This window comes from Cyphomyrmex costatus, unplaced genomic scaffold, assembly GCF_001594065.2.
Source record: "Cyphomyrmex costatus isolate MS0001 unplaced genomic scaffold, Ccosl1.0 scaffold270, whole genome shotgun sequence".
Lineage (NCBI taxonomy): Eukaryota > Metazoa > Arthropoda > Insecta > Hymenoptera > Formicidae > Cyphomyrmex > Cyphomyrmex costatus.
Genome location: NW_017276800.1, coordinates 1039454 through 1059057, shown reverse-complemented (window position 1 = coordinate 1059057; position 19604 = coordinate 1039454). Strand labels below are relative to the sequence as shown.

General features: G+C 29.5%; 1 protein-coding gene across 1 annotated transcript in view; it reads right to left on the bottom strand.

Moving 5' to 3' along the window:
* The window catches only part of Ppn (proteoglycan-like sulfated glycoprotein papilin), a 75580-nt gene that overhangs the window by 11258 nt on the left and 44718 nt on the right, over positions 1-19604 (bottom strand). Inside the window, exons 4-22 of the mRNA XM_018540805.1 lie at positions 17683-17743; positions 12045-12127; positions 9150-9300; positions 8825-8948; positions 8538-8618; positions 8185-8357; positions 7963-8098; positions 7275-7618; positions 7018-7197; positions 6715-6888; positions 6164-6346; positions 5844-5985; positions 4680-4792; positions 4032-4458; positions 3390-3794; positions 1276-1830; positions 858-1194; positions 646-770; positions 261-470 (exon numbers count right to left, since the gene is read on the bottom strand). Coding sequence (XP_018396307.1) covers positions 261-470; positions 646-770; positions 858-1194; positions 1276-1830; positions 3390-3794; positions 4032-4458; positions 4680-4792; positions 5844-5985; positions 6164-6346; positions 6715-6888; positions 7018-7197; positions 7275-7618; positions 7963-8098; positions 8185-8357; positions 8538-8618; positions 8825-8948; positions 9150-9300; positions 12045-12127; positions 17683-17743 — 4004 coding nt within the window. The remainder of the gene's footprint in view (positions 1-260; positions 471-645; positions 771-857; positions 1195-1275; positions 1831-3389; positions 3795-4031; positions 4459-4679; positions 4793-5843; positions 5986-6163; positions 6347-6714; positions 6889-7017; positions 7198-7274; positions 7619-7962; positions 8099-8184; positions 8358-8537; positions 8619-8824; positions 8949-9149; positions 9301-12044; positions 12128-17682; positions 17744-19604) is intronic.

Here is a 19604-nt window from a genome sequence, read left to right as displayed (position 1 = left end):
TTTCGATATTTTTCCATCTAGGTATTTGGTCAATTATTTATAACACGTATAAAGAAACCATCAATAACACGCGCGCGCATGTACAAGGACAATATTATAAAATATTATTTCACATAATTAATGATATGTTTCAAATGATATAATATATTAGGAGGCAATGTTAATATCTTTTCCGATCCAATTAATTCTATGAATAGTTCTTACAAAATTTATGTTAATTAATTTATCATTATCATTATTATTATTATTATGTAACTAACCCGCGGAAACTCCGTCAGGACAACATCCAAAGTAGGACGCGTTACAATTTTCGGTATTAATGACACCGCAACCCTCAAAGTTGACACCAGTTGCAATGGTAATACCATCAGGACAGCAACCGTAAGTGGTATTTGCACAATCTTCGGGTAAAATAGATTGTGTTGTTATTTCATATACCTCCGTTTCAGAAGTGACTTCTTCTTTGCAACCTTACATAACAAATGTCATTATTTAACATTTGAAAATATGTACAATATATTATAGTATGCATCTAATAAATACATATAACTTCAGAAATATCTAAATAAGGCATACAAATATTGTAATATATTCTTACGTAAGTAGGGTATATTTAGGTACACGATACAAAGACAAAAAATATACCTTCGCTGTTAGGACCAGAAGCGGCTTTAATATCACCTGGGCAACAACCAAATTCAGTTACATTACAACATCCCAAATAATTCTTTCCACTAGCTGCAGTTTCGTTATCTGGACAACATCCAAATCTACGCGTTTAAACGGACAAGTGATTAAATTATAAAACTAAAATAATGAACATTTGAAGAATTTACTTTATAAAAATAAATACTAACTCTGTTTCTTTACATGGTTTCTTACATCCTTCATAATCGTTGCCTTGCGCTGTAGTAACACCATCGGGACAACAACCAAAAAGTGATTCATTACATCGAGAGTCTGGGCAACCCTTGCTCTTGAGACCAATGGCTGGTGACACGCCATCGGAACAGCAACCATATCGTGTGTCATTGCATGTTTGCGGCATCGGACAACCATAACCAAATGGCCCCTGAGCAGCAGTGATATTGTCATAGCAACATCCGAACAGTGTTTTCTTGCAACTCTTCTTTGGTTTACATTGCCGTTTGTGTGCCGTTGTTTCTGGGAAGCTGGTTGTCCATACTTCTGTGACTAAAATTATGTTGATATTAATATATAAAAAAGAAACACTTGTTTTATATCATGTTTTATATCATTCGAGATTATACTTACTATGAGTCTTTTCGGTAAGATCGATTTCTTCACTAATTGTGGAGGACATAATTTCCGTTACAATGATTTCACCAGATACTGTTGTTCCTTCAAAAGATGATGTTGTCATTAACGATTCAGTCGTCTCACTTGATTTAGTCATCATGGTTGACTCGGTAGTTTCTGTAACTTCCATTTCCGTAGAAACCGTGATGGTAGCCTCACTAGATTCTGTTGCGCCCGATTCGACAATTGCGCTTGAGGTCGTAACATCGCTAGATTTAGTCGTTAGTCCGGGTTCTGTTATCTCAACTGATTCCATGCTAATGCTGGACTCAGTTGTTTCTCCCGATTCAGTTATTTTGCTACCAGTTGTTTCAGTCTCCCCAGATGGACTCATCTCAGAAACAATAGTGTTTTCTGTACTGATAACTGTCGTAGTGTAACTCTCATCTATTTGACTCGATGCAGTAGTTATAGTGTCAGTACTCTGTTCCTCCGAACCGAAATCATACTCTCCTTGTACTTTCAATTCTGTTGTTTGTTGAGAAACCATTGTTGATGTCATCACTGTTTCTACAAGATATATAATTAATTTATAATTTGTGTACTCTCTTGTGACTTACTGACAGACAGTAAAATTAATTTAATTTTTCGCTTACGTTAAAAAAATATAAGCGTTTCCTCTCTCTCTCTCTCTCTCTCTCTCTCTCTCTTCTCTCTCTCCCTCCCTCCCTCCCTCCCTCCCTCTCTCTCTCTCAGGCATTTTTATATAAAAATATTAAAATCTTATAAAAAAATGCATTTCGAAGATTGCCATGTAGATTATTTTAAAAAATTTAAATAATAAATTCAAAGCAATAAAATACAATACACAGAGTGTCCCAATAACAATTACCACCTAAAATATCTTCTAATCTATAAGGTATAGAAAAAAACTTATATAATCAATATTATATAATGTAAAGAAGGTTATCATATGGTGATAATAATTTTTGTACAGGTGAAGACGCTTCAGAGATTTCAAGGTCAACTTTGTTTTTTAAAATGGAATTATATGAATTTTTTAATATAATATGATTCCACTATATATAATTCCTTTACATAAAAAAGTTATGTTAAAAGCATGATACCGAAAAATCAATAGTGTGTGTGTGTGTGTGTGTGTTTACGAGATATTTTACACATTATTCTAACATAACTTTTTACGTTAAATAAAACGGATACATCGTGCTTCAATGAAAACAAACATTCTTTTAATTGATAACATTTAATGTTCAATATTAAATACAATAATATTTTATTAAATATTTAATAATTTAATTAAATTTAAAGGTGTTCGAATAAAAATCGCCACCACTATCAATGAAACATAGAATTCTTCTGATTATTGATTGGCTTGCTGTTCTAATAACGTCGGGAAATATTGACATACAGGCTGTAGTAATCCGTTGTTGCATGCTATGAGATGTAGTTGGTTGTTCTTTTTACATCATGTTCTTTAGGATTCTACATAAAAAATAATCCAATGGTTTTAAGTCTGGTGAACGAGCTGGCTATATTACAGGACTCCCGCGTTTAATCCAGCAATTTGGAGATTTTTATTAAAATAATAAATGAAAAGGTTAGCTAAGAGCAATGTTATAAATAGAAGGACAGCAGCACGTATAATTTGTTAGACGAGTTGATCTTCATTTATGAAGAATGTTAAAATTCATGTGTAAAGTAATTTTAAATTTGATATTTCGTAAACTATTAATTTCTCGGTACCATGATCTTAATACTTCTTTATGCAGAATAATTAGAGGAATTATATTGTGTAAAAAAATTCATATTCAAAAGGAATTATTTTCCTTTTGAAAAAACAAAGTTGTCCTTGAAATCGAAACGATTCCACCTGGACAAAAATGATTATCACCATATGATAGTCCCCTTTAGATGTAATTTTAGTTATATAAATTTTTCTCTACATCTTATAGATTAGAGGATATTTCAGGTGGTAGGGACACCCTGTGTATATATATATAATATAAATATGTGTGTGTGTATGTAAATGTATATTTTAATTACGTATCTACATAATATTAAATTCTGGTTATAAACAATTTTACTATTTAACACTATTTAATACTTACCAGATGTGATAATTTCGCTTGCAGTCGTTTCTATTTTCTCTGTTGTTGTAATCTCCGTTTCTGATGAAGATAATTCTGAAAATGTATTTGATGGAGATTGCGTAGACTCGGTCGTATCTGTAGATTCAGTAGTTGGTGTTGTTTGACTGTCAGTCGAATCGGTCGTTTCAGTTGCTGTAGCTGTTGTAGCTGTTTCAGTAGATTCAGTTGTTTCTGTTGAAGTGATAGTGACATCGGTATCAACAGATTTGTTTGCATTGCTTGTTACGTCGTCTGAATCAGTTGTCATACTACTGGATTCGATTGTTGTTTCTAAATTTTTACTAACAGTTGATTCGATATCTACATTGCTAGCCAATTCGCTGGTGATGGTAACGGAATAATCTGTTGATTGTTCTGTTGTTCCTGATTCAACATCAAATTAATACATACAATATACATATATTCGTAAAACAATACTAGTTTTATATAAACGATACTCAACAATATAAATAAGACTATAATAATAATAAGATTCTGTAAATAAAAAACAAAATAGGACAATTGAAGGATTAAGAGCCAGTTATGTAAAAAAAAACGTTTAATTTAAAACATAAAGATAAAGACTATAATAAATTAATATTATATTTGATAAAAACATACTGTCGAATTCCGATACTGAGACTTGAGTTTCTTTTACAAATTCGTCTGTGAATGCACCAGATCCTTCGAAGCTGATACCGGATCCTTCGAGTGTTACGTCAATTCCTTCAGTGATGTCTGATGATTCATTTATGTCTGTTCCGAATTCGGTTGTGCCGGTTTTGTCTTCCGTCGTAATTCCACTAATTGAACTTTCGCTCTCTTCGACAACGGTAGAATCAATGTCGACTGTGCTGCCGGTGAACAAGCTAGTATCAAACATGGTAAAATTACCGTCACCGCTACCTTCACCGCTACCTAATTCGGAAAGTGATATATCGCCTCTCGTAGAATCACTAAACATAGTATCGTAAGTATCACTTCCGGTAAAGAATAAATTCGTAGTTGTAGCCTCTGTTTGCTCTATTAGTTTGCCTATTGTCACTTTCTGAAACAAGAAATAGCACTTTAATGTTGCAACTATCCGACTGTCGACGAGATGTAAAATCGAAAGAGAATTCCGCGTTACCACATTGTTCCGCGCATAAGAAAAGGTTTATTTGATTTGTGAATTCGACGACTCCTTGAAACGGTAAAGTAATAAGAAACAAAGTTACGAAGTCAGTCGTACTTAATATTTGATTAAGTATATGATCCAGTTTTACTTACTCCCGCAGGAAGACCGAATTCAATAGCATGTTCTTCTTCCTCTTCCTCCTCACATTCTTCCTCCTTCGAATCTATCGTTTTTTCATCTGGCTCCTCGTCGATTGGCGTCACGCCTGTGTTTTCCATAATAACAAATTTACACAAAAATCCTAATTTAAATTCTTATCACGGTCGAGTTTTTTAAAAGTATGTATATTATAAAAACTTGTAAAAAATTGGAGAATTCTATACGTGCATTTTATTTATCGTTAACTAACTTCGAAAGCACATCGAAAATTTAATTTTCTTTGTTACAGAGAACAAATGATATTTTATTCACGGTAGGTGATTCATGTTGCCCTGTAGAGTAAGTACTAAGACATTTGAATTTAATACCACGAACTTCATTATTTTCACGCCTGCTGTTCTAAACGTATTCTATATTTTATGCTCGTGGCCTATAATGAAAAGTTCACGTCGTAATAAATCACGTAATCTACGTTATAATGAAGCAAATGTTAATATATTTTTATGAGTTCTTTAATGATAGAAATGACAACAAGATTTAGGAGATTTTCAATGTAAATACACAATTTACGATTTTGAGGCTTTCACGGGTATTTTCTTCAATTATACCAGAAGGTTCGCGGGTTATCGCCGTGTCTTTCTTCATTATTAATGCCAACGTTTCGTGAACCATGCCGTTCACGCTGATACGCACCCCTCGCCCTGATGAAGTGAACGGTATGGTTCACGAAACGTTGGCATTAATAATGAAGAAAGACACGGCGATAACCCGCATACCTTCTGGTATAAATACATAATATCGATGATAGAATTTATTTTCCAAATAAGATAGTTTAATAAATTATCCAATAGTACGTATTGTTTTTTTCTATACATATTGTATATGTATACATGTATATATATTTTTATCAATAGGGCAATATTATTTAATAACGTATATATTGTAACAATAAAATAAACAAATTTAAAAAATTGAATCAATAAATTAATTGAACAACTAAATATTTCTAAAGCTACTGACACTAATCTTTTTAAATTATATCGTTATTTTTAGAAATATCTTTTTGTATAAACGTTATATTTATTTTATATCTCTGTATGTTAAATATTAATCTATTTTATTTAAAAATATAAAATTTAATTTTGTCAAATTTTTACCTCTTTCACAAGATTGGTCATTGCATCTTTCGGTAGAGAATATAATGTTGTCAGCATTACACTGATTCACAGGTACGGTTTTGTTATTCTTCATGCAAATTACTTTACGAGTCATATCGCCACCATCACATGGCTTTGAACACTGCAACATATTACGATGTAATTGATAATATTATCGATTACATTTCGAAAAAAAATGAATAAATCTGAATTATAATCAAGCTTTACAAAACTGTAGTAGTAGACAAAGCAGCATCAATTAACGTGAAAATAAAAATGTCGTATGTTTTGGCGCGGAATAATTAAAAATTAAAGCAAACCTTGCTCCAAGGCCCTGCGAACCATTCGCCTTTACATAGTTCTTCAGCGGTGCAATTTTTAATATTTTCAAATTTTTTTTTGGGGTCGCAATTCTCATCCAAAACTTTCTTCACAATGTCGTTGCTAAAAGTGCCACAGAACACTTTGCGCGTTTGAACGCCGTGTCCACATTTTGCCGAACACTATGAAAATGTTAATGAAGATGAAAAACATCAAAAAAATAAATTTACTATTATATTTGACCTTTAAAAGACGGAAATCTATTTAAAAAATTTCATAGCTTTTCCTTCCTAGTAAGATTTGTTATAATTCATTATTTCATTATGTTATTTCTTGCCTCAAAATATACGTAACACTATTTCAGCACCACTATAGTGGCTTTCTCGTTCTGTAAATAAGGTTAATTAAAAGTTCCAATACAAATATTCAATTCAGAGGATATTACTAACGCTTAGCCAATTTATTCATTTGTATACATTTGTATCCTAAAGTATATTTTTATTTTAAAGTAAATGTGTGTAGACGCGCAAGAAAATGTTTATTTACTTACTTCGCTCCATTGCGAGGTGAACCACTGAAAATCGCAATTCTTAACTTTGTCACAATTTCTTTCCAATTCTGGCTTCTTGTCTTCATCACACAAATTATCTGGATAAATTGTACCATCTTGAGTAGCGCAATGAGCCGTTCTGGTTTCTTTGATGAGATCACATTTCTCCTCGCACTATCAAGACAAGATGATTTTCAATTGTACCAGGTTGTTTAAAACTTTGAGAAACAGAAGCGTAAAAAAGTAATTTCGGTAATTTTTTCATTTAATAAAAAGTTATTCGCGTGTGTTTAGAGAACTTACTCCGCTCCATTCCGAGATAACCCAATCAAGACCAGCGCAAGGTCTCAGCTCGCAAACTTTTTCATTTTCGGGCATTTCCTCTTCACATGCTTCATTTTCTAACACTTGAATCTTGCCATCGACCTTCTTGTAACACGTAACTGTTCTCGTTTGCTTACCAGGTCCGCATATATGATCGCACTGGAAGGAAATTTCTTTCTTTCGTCGAGTCATATAATTTATATCATAATTTAATACCGCGTGATAATGTAACTTACGGGCTTCCAGGGCCCTTCATGCCACTGCGGACAATCTACATTTTTGTTGCATTCTTGTTTCGTAAGTCCTTTTGGTCCCACTTTTTCTAAACATTGAGAATCATCCACCACGGAAGCTATTCCACCTGAGATGATCTGTTCGCATTTGATCTCTCTAGTCTGCTCGCCTCCTTCGCCGCAAAGTTTGGTACAAGTTGACCATGAACCTTCCACCCAAATAGGTGGACATGGTTCTTCGCTACAACTTTGAGTGTCAGTCGGTTCCAACTGCGGATCGCATAGATTCTCATCCACTGGCTGATTGTCACGCCTTCGTACACAAGCCACCCGTCTCGATTGGTAACCTTGAAAAATAAACGAAACGCTCTTGTTGAAATGCAACTGTTACTTTAATTCACTATAATGGATTTGCTTCAAATTTTGAACACCATTTGTTTTTATTGCATTCGTACTTAGTACAATAATTTGACAGATTTATTAATATTTTGTTATTATATAAAAATAATTTGCTAAATTAAAGAGTAATCAAAATAATTTCTTGGTATTATCAATATAAATTAACAAGTCTTCCAAATATTTGTACGTATTGTATAAAAGCATCATTTTCTAACAATAAGAAAACATGATTTTAAAACTAGCTACACTTTTGATCACATGTATGCTTATTAAAATTATAATCTTATAATACCTCCACCGCAATTAACACTGCAACTTGAGAATTCATCGGTTACCCAAGTATAACTATCTGGATCGGTACGCGCCGAAAACTTCTTGGGTATGCTGTATTCGTAATGCACTCCCACATTACGATCTTGGTACAACAACTGCAAAAAAAATTTCTTATTGATACACTCCCCATTCTGAGTGTTTTACAATAATAATCGATACCGATGTATACATGTATACCAACCACAATATAAATTGGTTCATTGGTAGGTCCCAGAGCCGTAATGGTATCGGGTGCTGCAAATCCCTGAGGGTCTCTAGCATAATGAAAGATTGTACCAGAAAAGCGTAAACTGCGTGGAAAATCTATTCTCCAATTGCCATTTAAATAGTAATGTCCGGTTGTGTTGCGTATAGCTAATTAAAAAATTTCGAGAATATTTAGAATGAGCAATTAAAAAACAACTTATTGATACTATATTCATTGATGTTAAATTATGTATCAAATATATATATATATGTATTATACATATATATGTGCCGTGCTATCTTACCGTTTGATATTATAATACAAGTTTTTATTTCATTTAAACTCACCTAAATAATTGTTGGATGGATAATTTTCTTTAATAATAATATTTGTAGCACCTTCGGGAATAAGTAAAATATCGATATATCCTGAAAATGTAATATTTCTCAAATATTAGTGCACAGAAATAGATTAAATAATAGAATAGCGTGCAAACAGATTTATAAAAAAAGTAAAAGAAAATTAGTTAAAATATACATTATTAATTATACAAAATTAATTTTAATCGCTTGTTAGAAAATTGTTATAAAATATTACTAATATTAGTAAATATTAATCAACGAAAATAACTCACCCACTTGAAGATCGTCCGTGTCAAATAAGCCAGTAACGGTATTGCAATCTGAGCCATCGCCACCGCATTCTCTACACGCATCTTCTTTAGCATCACTGCCCAACATCATATCACATCCGACATGCTATTTAAAATAATTTTATAATAAATTCTATCGTAATATACATAGCTCTATTTTTACTTCTTCTTTATCTTATTTAATTATAATAGCTTAACCATAAATCTATTATTTTATATAAACCTATGTTATTTGATAATAAAATAAAAGTGTCTTTTACGCAATTATTAAATTTATAATAATAATTAATGATGAAACATAACTCACCATGCATTTGCCTTCGACGCAAACATCGTTCTTTTCAGATTCACAAGGAGTGCCATCGATCACAGCGACTTTATGTCTGTAGAAAAATCGCTCGCCTCGTGGCATGCAATTTAGTTCGCATTTATTCGGACTTCCGATGTACGGAATCCAACTATAGGAAACAAATAATAACATGTAAATAAAAATCGATAATTATATCGCACCCATTTTTATTATCGAATATTATGAACTATGGAGTACTATGAACTAAGAATTCACCGAATCGTAAAATTATCGGATATTAGATATCCGAAAAGAATGTGATACCGAATATTCGATATCCGGTAGAATCTTTCTTCTTCTTTAAGGCCCAGTTTCACAATTCACGATTAACTTAATTACTCTCAATTAAGGTTTAACTTATTCCCTATATCTCTTTCTAATTCTAGAATTGGAAAGAGATGAGAAATAATAATATTAGGAGAAGGCTCGATAATAATAAACATTAAAATAATTTAACGGGCAACAAGTCGAAATAATGAGATGAGAAATATGTTGAACCTCGGTTAGAAATTAACTATGAGTTGTGAAACTGGGACTAAGTAAATGGCACCTGTCCCTAAATAAAAAGAGGGAGGATACGATCAGAACAAGTAAAATCTTTTTCGGCTATTTGACGCATGAAAGAAAGTATATATAATAGAAAAGAAGGTTAAATGGGCAATGGTCTAAATATAAACATATGGTGTCTCAGTTCTCTAGAGCACTGCTATCTGCACGATGTAAGCTAACGAGCTACATATATAGATATATAGATAATTTCGTTATCACACACACACATATACGTACCACACAGCTATATTTAACGATTGCTTTTGAGGCAATGTATAAGTTACACATAATTATTAGTATTGTGCGCGCGCGCCTGTGTGTGTGTGTGTGTGTGTGTGTGGAAACAATATAAGATTGATATACGAATACGAAAACGTATATTGAAATAAAATGGAAATATTATATATTGTGTTTCTTATTGTAAAACTTAATTTTATGATATGATGTTACATACAAGTAGATGGTACAGTAGATAACGGTCAACAACCTTTACATTTATGATCAAATGTTTTCAAATGATAGAAAAAAAGAATTACAAAGGTAACCATCTAAAAAAAATATTTCATATATAATTATGTATAAAATATCCACACACGTATAATATAAATATTTTTCCGGGTGTTTTTTTAACAATAACTGTTTTTTGATAAAATTTAGTAACCATGGATTACAAAGCAAATGAACAGAATATTAAGAATATTAAAAGATTCTCCGGCTTAAAAAAAATAGAGGAGAGTCATAATATGACTCTTTTTATCTTAACACAAGAGCACAAAGAATGTAAAATGTTATTGTTATCTCCTAAAAAGTAAATGAATAACACTTAAACAGTAAAACTATAATTTGTTATTAAATAATATTTTCTTTATAATATTACAGTACAAATAAACATTTAAATAAAAGATATTAAAGTATAATAATTGTTTATATTGTAATATTTAAATTTAATTTAGGTAATGATAATTTTAATGAAAACTATGTTGCTACGTTTTCACTAATGTGACATTATATTTAAAAAAAATTGAGCATTTCACACTTTTAAGTCCAACTTAGGTTTTATATAAGCATGCAAAACGTAGATTGCAGGTTGAAAGTGAAACATATATTTCAGATTATAATAAGTTGCAGGCCGCAAGACACGTAAGTTGGAGTTTACGCAACTCCCTGTATCCTGCTACGTTCTGCATCTTACAACTTATTATAATTAAAATACATTAGGTTAGTTTCTAGTCTTGCGATCTGTAACTCGTATTTTGCATCTTATGTAGATCAGGTTTTACACGAAAATTAAATGATAAAATTTCATTTCTTTTAATTCCAACATATCCTTTATACTCTATTTTTGTATTCATATAACTTGAAATTTCTTTTATATTTTATTTACAATTAAACTATTTAAAGCTTTAGACTCTTTCTTATAATAATTTAAGCTATCTTAAAAAATTATTTAAAAAATTATACCGTCCAAAAATTTGAAAAATGCAAGAATTCCTACATACGTAATTACAAACCTATTCTCAAGGGAGTATATCATTTCGCACATATGCTTGACATATACACATTGGATATGTTTCATTGAAGTTAATTCTTCCTATATATACAATTTTACAAAGTTCTGTTTTGGATATTTTTTAATTACCTACATTGTACATTTTCAAAAGAAATCTTATTTTGTATTTAAAATTACAATATACTATTTTTAATTCTAATCTAATGTTATAATGCACCGTATGTTTACCTGACATGCGCAATGTACTTTTCCTGACACTTTGGGAAATAGAAAAATATCTGAAGAGTATATGTTTTTCACTCTAACCTTCTCCGGACATTGTTTCTTTACAGAAATTATAGGCAATTACCAGTCCATACTTATAAGGTCTATGCCTTAAAATCTTATTGTAAACACCACTTTAACTTAACCCTTGTGTACGCACCCAACTTTTATACCAACGTTGTTACGCACCCTGGTATCCCGGTGCTCACCTCTCATTTTTTTCAACTTTTTAAATATTTATGCAATTGAACTGGTTTCCCTAACGTTTATTTCAATAAATAAACATCAAAAATGAGTGCCCGAGGCATTTGCAAATAAATTGATTTACTGTAGCTCGTACAAAGATAGGAGAGAAAACGGGATTTTCGAGGTCGGCGCAGATAGCGCGAATTGCTTTAACACGATAGACAGTTCCAAAAAATGCAATACACTAAAAGAATTATTAAAAAGAGGAAATTTTACAGAGAGAGAGAGAGAGAGAGAGAGAGAGAGAGAAGGAGAGGGAGAGAAAGAGAATAAAAGAAACCTACTCGTAATAAATTCCTTCGAAGGGTACACTGTTAAACTCCGCACACTGTTCCGCACGAAAATCTTTCGATTCGCCAAGACATTCCTGCAAAAAAAGTATAATTGAAGATTTTTTTATTTTAGGACAAAATTATTGACGCACACATTGTATTTTAATTTAAATTGCTTGATAGTTTATAATATCGAGCAGACAACAAGTGTTAAATTAAAATAATTCTAATTTAATTACCAAAAATGCAAATTGTTTTGTGAAGAATTCAAAACTTTTCTCTGAAATAAAAAATGATAATTTAAAAATAAATTGTATCTATTAATATTTTTTATCAACATTTTATAATATTTTGTGATAGTCATATCTAAAAATTCTTTTTGTACTTTTGCGTTGCAATAAATATCAGTCCATGCAGCAATTTAAAAGAACAGACTAAATAAAGATAATACTTTTGCAGGAAGTAACGTTTACTGTGATCGGCTTTTGCCATGGATAAAAATAAAGGTTGCATAATGCAAACATAATTATTGGTTTGCAAACATGTTGTAATAAAAAGAAAGCAAAACGACGATAAAATGAATGCTTCAAAGCTTAAAATTGATGCAAAAGTAAATCACGTAATTTGATTCGTTATGACATTCTTTGCATGACATTATTTTCTGTAGCATTCCACTCTGCTTTTTATCAATTTCCTTTTGTCAACTTTGAATTCAAAATATACATCAGTGGTGTGAATATTGAGTTTTTATTTGAAGAAATATATACACACACATACTTGAGTATCATGTTAAGGAAGGCTTGTCATTTTATTGTATAATATAAAGAGGCCGAAAAAACAGAAAGATCTTTGCTAAAAAATCAGTTTAATGTTCCTATTTTCAAATTAGCAGTGTTTTTTTTGTTAAATCAATTTGATTTTTGAATATCTTATCTCATGAAATACATCATTTACTTAACATCATTTACTTATAAGAATATAAATAGTAAGAATATGAAAGAAATTAGTCATTTTTATCGAACTTGATATATAATGTAATCTTATAGCTTCACTTTTTTATTGTACTTTTATCAATTTTGATTGAAAACTATTTAGGAATTATTTTTGACTAATTTTTATATCATATCTAAATTAGTTGCAGTTTGGTAATTTAAATAATGATACTGATGAATTTGAAAATTTTACCCTTGTTTAATAACTGTAAAGTAAATGTTATGCTATTAAAAGTAAGTATTATGCTATTTTATCAACAACCCATAAAAATTAAATAAGCCAGAAATAGATGTGCTTTACATTGGAAATCAGATTTGTGAGATCAGTAATATATCGATAAATCGCATGGAACCTTAATAAAAACGAAGGTAGGGTATTCCGATGGGACACCGTTTCGACACCGATTGGGTCATTCTCAATGTTAACAATAATTAAATTTTTAACGGAAATTTACAATAAATGCGAAGATTCTTAAACATTGTGTTAGGACGTTTGAAAAATTGTAGTCAATTATCATAAACGTCGAATCAAAATTATGGTCTATTATTTAAAATTTGTTGATCAGTCAAAAAAGTCGTAATGATAAAAACGGTGCAACAATTATCAAAAATTATCTTGTTAAATGTAGAAATATGAGGTTCGGATGGAGCAAAATTGCAAAGGATGACAGAATATTTAAAAGACGTTTCTTATACAAAATACCGCAACACAAAAAACATTTTTTATACTATTAAAAAGTAAAACGGCTTGTTATAAAAAAATTTTTTAAGAACGTACATAGCAAATAATACGTGAATAAATTATAGTGGTATACACGGAACAGTGGTCTTTCTATATACATATTTTAACGTAAAGAGATGTAAGACAAAGTTAATTAATTGTCCTAGCATATAATAGCTCTCTACTGATAATTATTTGTAAGATTTCAAAAGATCTTGGTTTAGATAGGCTTTTGAGTGTAACTTTTATAACATTCTTGAGATTTAAACGTATAAATTATATGTATAATAATTATTGATAAGTCTTGCATTACTTGAGAAAGCATTGTGTATAACAACTCTATTGACCATATACACAAAAGTCTGAATATAATCGAATATATCACTTTAAATTTAAATAAAGCATTTTTGTAAAACAATGTTTTACATACAAAAATTGTAATTTGAATAATACATCAAACGGCAAGGATTATTCAACTGTGAATAAGAGAAGAAGCTCTCAAGATCAATTTCAAATCTTTTAACATAAAAGCTCCCACTTTTTATTAAAATTCTTGTAGCTGACATCGGGATCTTTTTAAAGCACTACAATAAAACTCCTTTTAATTAAATTTTTTTCAAGATATGAATTGACAAAGTTCGGATATGCCATCAGTATTAATATTATTCATATTCAAGGTGTTTGATCAACATTTGTCAAGATCAAGCAGATCAATGCAGATTGTCCCTCTTATTTCTATTTCTACGTTAAAAATAAAAATGAGGAAAACAACTTTCAATAGTCTTAATTTGACAAATGTTATCAAGCTTATGATCTTGAACAACATTTAGTAGATTTTAGTCGTTAGTCGGACACTATGAATAATGTAATATTTTTCGCAATAAGAGAATACATTATTTACAGATTTTAATATGTCGTTCAACATTATTAAAATCGATCTAAGATGCGTAAAAAGCATCAAAAATTGTTAAATTGTTCGTCAATTTAATTCGTAATATTACTGCAGTTAAAAAATGACTACTATGTAGTATATAAATTCACACGCAATTATAGAAACAAGACCAGCTTAATCGTTAAGGCTTGTTTCTCATTGGTTTTATTCTTCACGGTCCTAAGATTTAATATTGTAAATAATGGTAATGCTAGTGATACAAAAACTCTGTTATATATTGAAAAAAAAAATTGTCGAAAGGAATTTTATTGCAATTTTGAGAAGATTTTAATGTCAATTACTAGAATAATAAATAAAGAGTTGGAGTTTTTACTTAAAATTTTAAAATTGATCTTGAAACTCCTCCAAACATACACTCAAAGTCAAATTAGTTTCTTCATTTGATGCATTGTTGAAACCGAACAACTTTTGCATGAAACTTTTTTCTTAAAAATGCTTTATTTATGAAATATTCGACTGTACCCAGACTTTCGGCTTACTCATATAATTATTTTTTTAATAAGATTTATTACAGGAGTGAAATAGAGCGAAAGCACAAATAGACAAAAATAACATTCAAGAGAGAAATAAATTATAAAAGTGATGGCATATATTGGAATCATGATTGTATGTTGCTTTACATTAATTGTATGTTTATCCTCTTATATTGTTATCTTGTATCTATATAGATAATATTTTATACACAAATGATTTTTAATAATTTATGTTCTTTAATAAATATAATTATAATTTTTTATAACAAGAGAGAGATGTAACTATTGTTGTTCTAGGAAATGAATGTCAATAACATCGCTCTTTCTATTATAGAGCATGTATATGGATGTACCTTGTGTTCTAGTTAGCATCTAGCTCTAACAAAGTTAATACTTCGCGAGTCAATGCCACGTATAATAGACTTCCGTTCCTAAATCTTCAGCAGTCCATCACAAAATCACGTACAACACACAGCATAGAAAAAACACTGAACCAATATACAATATATTCAGATGCAGTTTCGTTATAAGATATGTTTGTACGTTATCAAATTATAACATTAATATTTGACAGGATCAATTATGCTTACGACATGGATATTTTTAACTAGAAATTTACACATAATTAAGAAGACGATTTAATGACTCAGATAATTTAATCAAGATTGTATAAATTTAACTTACAATAATTTTGTACTTTATATTTTATGTAACGTTCATATCATGATTATTTGAATTAAAGTTGTTCGTTAAATTTCTTGGCTCTTTGCCCTCTTTATATTATATTTATATTGTTTTATACCTACACGTAGAGCCTTATAATCACTTTTACATTAATATTTGTTTCTATTAGTATTATATTATCTCTTTGTAAAAATTTATACATTTTACTAACAATAACTATTATATGGAATGTTTTTCTTAATTAAGTTAATTAATTTTTTGTTTGTGTGAAATTTTTTTATCATGAATAAATCATGCTAATACTATTTCCTTTGAATCATTTATTTACGTACAACAATAAGCAGAAGAGATAAGTAAAGAAATTTTTTAACGTTTTATTTAAAACCCTCTCCTCATATATAAGTTAATTTAGCAAACAGATTGAAAATCAGCGCAAAGAATACTATACGAAACATCGTATCAGATCAATTTAACAAAAGAAAAGTAAAACTTTTTGTTAAATAGTATTTTCTAATATTATTATGTGCGATAAATTTCGAGATATTTTAAAAGTAATGTCCGCAATTTACATTTGCATTCCATTAAATTTAATGACAATCTGTCAATTCAGGATACAAAGTGATAGATTCTTGTCGTATCAGTTTAAGAAGATTTACGTAATATTTCCTTACTTTAATCTCATAATACATTGCGTAATAGCAGTATATATTTTTTTACAAGTAATTTTTATCTTGAAGTAATTTTTATTTCATTTTTTGCTTGTTTTCTACTTATTTTTATAGTTTGATGAATTATGAAAAAAGGGCAAAACACTATTGGATTTTAATTACAGTTAATTAATCATAATTTTTCATAATAATTCACACATTATAAAAATATGAAAAAAATGCTATTATAAGTTTTAGAATATGCAGTGTTTAATAATATCATATATTTTTATTCTATATTTGAATTTAAATTAAATATTATATTTTATATATCATAGATATGTGTGTGTATGTGTGTGCGCACGAGTGCGTAGGCGTGTAGTATGTAAAGATTAATAACATTGCAATTGGTTAAGAGGACCGAATTAAATAATGGTTTAAATTATATGATTAAAAATTGGCATGTCATTACTTGACTCATATCTGAAAGAATGAGGGCAGACAGGATGTTATATTTTCGAGAAGACGTAATAAAAAAACTGAGAGAATCAATTCTTCATTGAGATCAGCAATCACAAATAAATTGTAAATTCATCAAATTGTAAAATCATAATTTTATGGTATGGATGGATTGTACCTACATTAATGATTCTATAGGTTATTAGAGGTGCGTTCCACTTGACGCTCGCAACGCTCATGGAATCATTTCATCCTTGTTGTTTATTAAATGTTAAACAAGGACAAATAACGCTCGCAAGCATTGTGAGCGCCAAGTGGAACGCACCCTAGATGTGATATATAATGACAATCGAAGGAAAGGTATCAGAGTGTAAATTTCGATTCAATGATTTTAATTTGTTTGTAGGTGAAAGTAATAATTGAAACGCACATTATACGTCTGCCCCAAAGTCTCTTGATAGACTATCAGACTATTCAATCTATTAAAGTACATTGCATAAATCACTCGCTATCATAAGACAATTAATCAAGTTCTTGATTCTCCTCGACTCGCATAGCCTATACAATAGGTATTCGTATTCCCATTACAGAATCTTTTTGCAAATTCTAGCCGATATTAGCATATCGCGAAAGATAATGCAATCACTCGCATTCAACGAATAAGTTTATCGCGAATAAAATAATTATGAATCGTATTAATTGTAATAATTTTTCGTACTCACTTGAATGTTACATGAGAAAAATCTCCTGGATGCACCAGTACACTTGTCACGACCACTGTCACTGCAATATTATAAAATAAAACATATTACTTTGTATATAATAAATAAGAATCTGAAGTTAAAGTAATAGTATTATCAGTTTGAACTCTTCGTTATACTTATTAGTCTTTTCTCATGTTTGTAGTTGTGTGTTTATTAAATAATAAAAATAAGAACAAATCTTTATGTTAAAAATAAAGGATTTACATAATTCTATACTATTGCAATTAAATTAAATCACATTTCTGTTCCAGTTATACTGTTCAAATATATTTGTTCATTCGTCTGATCAAAATTTGCACTGATAATAATTATAACACTGTAAAAAACGATATCATTACTAATATAATGAAAAATAAACAATTGGATTCATTTAACAATAAATATATATACAATTAGCAGGGTTGGGTAAGTTAATGTTTTTTCTTAACTGAATAAAGTTAAAGTTAATGGCTTTACAAAATTAATAAAGTTAAGTTAAAAGTTGAAGGAATAAAAAATTAACTTAACGTAAGTTAAGTCAATATTGAATTAACTCAAGTTGAAAAAAAGTTAATTTCGAAAAAAATTTTTTTTAAATCAAAATGTCCTAATTTTTCTTAAAATGAGATTAAATAATTACAATATAAATTATTAGGTTTACTTTTTAATAAGTCTTAAGCCATAAGAAATTGATCAATTAAATTCGAATACGAGAAGAATATTTGACTGTAATTAGTCAAAAAACAGTTATTGTAGATCCGGAATAAGGTTTATGACATAAGGCATAACCGCATAAGCCAATTAGAGGGCTATAGTATCTTAAGAAATTACTTAAGATGGACTTAAATTATGAACAGAATATACGCTCTTAGGTATCCATAAACGTTATGCAAGATTCGAGATGGTATTAAACTAGTGCATGAACCAATCAAAGAGCCGTATTAGCATCTTAAGACATTCCTTGAGATTTGGACTATGTTCGGACTATGGATTCCAGCCTTAGTCTTATTATATTTTATTATTTTTTAAAATTATTTAAAAGAGATAAAAAAATTTTTTAACTTAAAAGGAAAGTTAAAAAGTTAACGTTTAAAAGTAACTTAATTAAGTTAAAATTTAATGCACTTAAAATTAACTAAGTTAAATTAAAAGTTATTAACTTTTTAACTTTTTTTTTTAACTTTTAACTTTTTAACTAGTTACTATCCAACCCTGACAATTAGCATAGTAACAACCCAAAGGACAAGATACATATGTATTGTGTAACAAAAGGGATAGTTCTCTGTTCTGGTTGCAATAAATGTTAATATTAATATTACAAGAGAACTTCTTTATTGTTCTTTATAAATATATTTTCCACTTTAACTTATTCTATTACATTTAGATTTTGATTATATGCTTAAAATTTTTATTCTTGTCAAATTTGATAAAAAAATAAGTTATGATAGTAGAAATTCTCTATCATATTGAAATTTATCTCTTTAAAAGTTTTTTTACGAAAGAAAGAAAAGAGATGTAAACAAATCTTTCTATCTCTCCTAGTTAAAAAACATGTGTGTTACAAAATCTGTATGGAAAAACATGAAAAATGACCGACAGTGACTTGTATTAATATTTTGCATGAGTGTCAAGTTTCCTGAGATAAAATTAAGAACAATATTCGAAGATTATCGTTTTATTTCCGGAGTATTTTGATAAGTGTTTACTTATTTTGTACGAAAATCTAACATTAAAAATTTTTCTTACTAAAGTAGATATTTTTTTGCTTGATAAAATTTTGAGAGCGAAATTTCAAAATTTACGTAGTTACGATTCACAGCATTACTATAGTGCTTTTTTAACATACATAAAGTTTACGTACGTACGTGATTATATGCATTTTCAGTGTGTTTTATTATAAT